At 35.7% G+C, this 574-nt stretch overlaps 1 protein-coding gene across 1 annotated transcript in view; it reads left to right on the plus strand.

Moving 5' to 3' along the window:
- Positions 1–574, plus strand: part of LOC107474567 (calcium-transporting ATPase 4, plasma membrane-type) — a 12,670-nt gene extending 12,096 nt beyond the window's left edge. Inside the window, exon 7 of the mRNA XM_016094187.3 lies at positions 185–574. Coding sequence (XP_015949673.1) covers positions 185–490 — 306 coding nt within the window. The 3' untranslated portion in view covers positions 491–574. The remainder of the gene's footprint in view (positions 1–184) is intronic.

The following is a 574-nucleotide window of genomic DNA, read 5'->3' on the forward strand; positions in this document are numbered from 1 at the left end:
AAAAGTGTGATTAATTTGTATTTAAATGACTTTAATGTATAAAATTTACCTTGCTTTTATCTTCCAATCATACATACCCTTAGCATGTTTCATAACTTCACCATTTAGCCTGAAATACTGGATATATTTAAGAATTGAATATAACATGTTAGTTCATTTTGCCATTATCTCTTTCTTTTGCAAGGTATTCAATGAGATAAACAGCAGAGAAATTGAAAAGATAAACATATTCAGAGGCATGTTCGACAGCAAGATATTCTTTGCTGTCATTTTCTCGACAGTGGCATTTCAAGCAATCATAGTCGAGTTCCTGGGAACCTTTGCGAGCACGGTACCTCTGAACTGGCAGCACTGGTTGCTCAGTGTATTAATTGGAGCAGTCAGCATGCCCATATCTGCTATTCTCAAGTGCATTCCAGTTGAAAGAGACACAACAACAAAGAACCATGATGGTTATGAAGCACTTCCATCTGGTCCGGAGCTTGCTTAATTTTTTTCCTCTTTCTTTATTTCTTTTGGCAATCATGGATTAAATTTTGAGCCTATTATGACATACAATTGCACTCTACGCAAA

The sequence above is a fragment of the Arachis duranensis genome, chromosome 3 (assembly GCF_000817695.3).
Source record: "Arachis duranensis cultivar V14167 chromosome 3, aradu.V14167.gnm2.J7QH, whole genome shotgun sequence".
NCBI lineage: Eukaryota > Viridiplantae > Streptophyta > Magnoliopsida > Fabales > Fabaceae > Arachis > Arachis duranensis.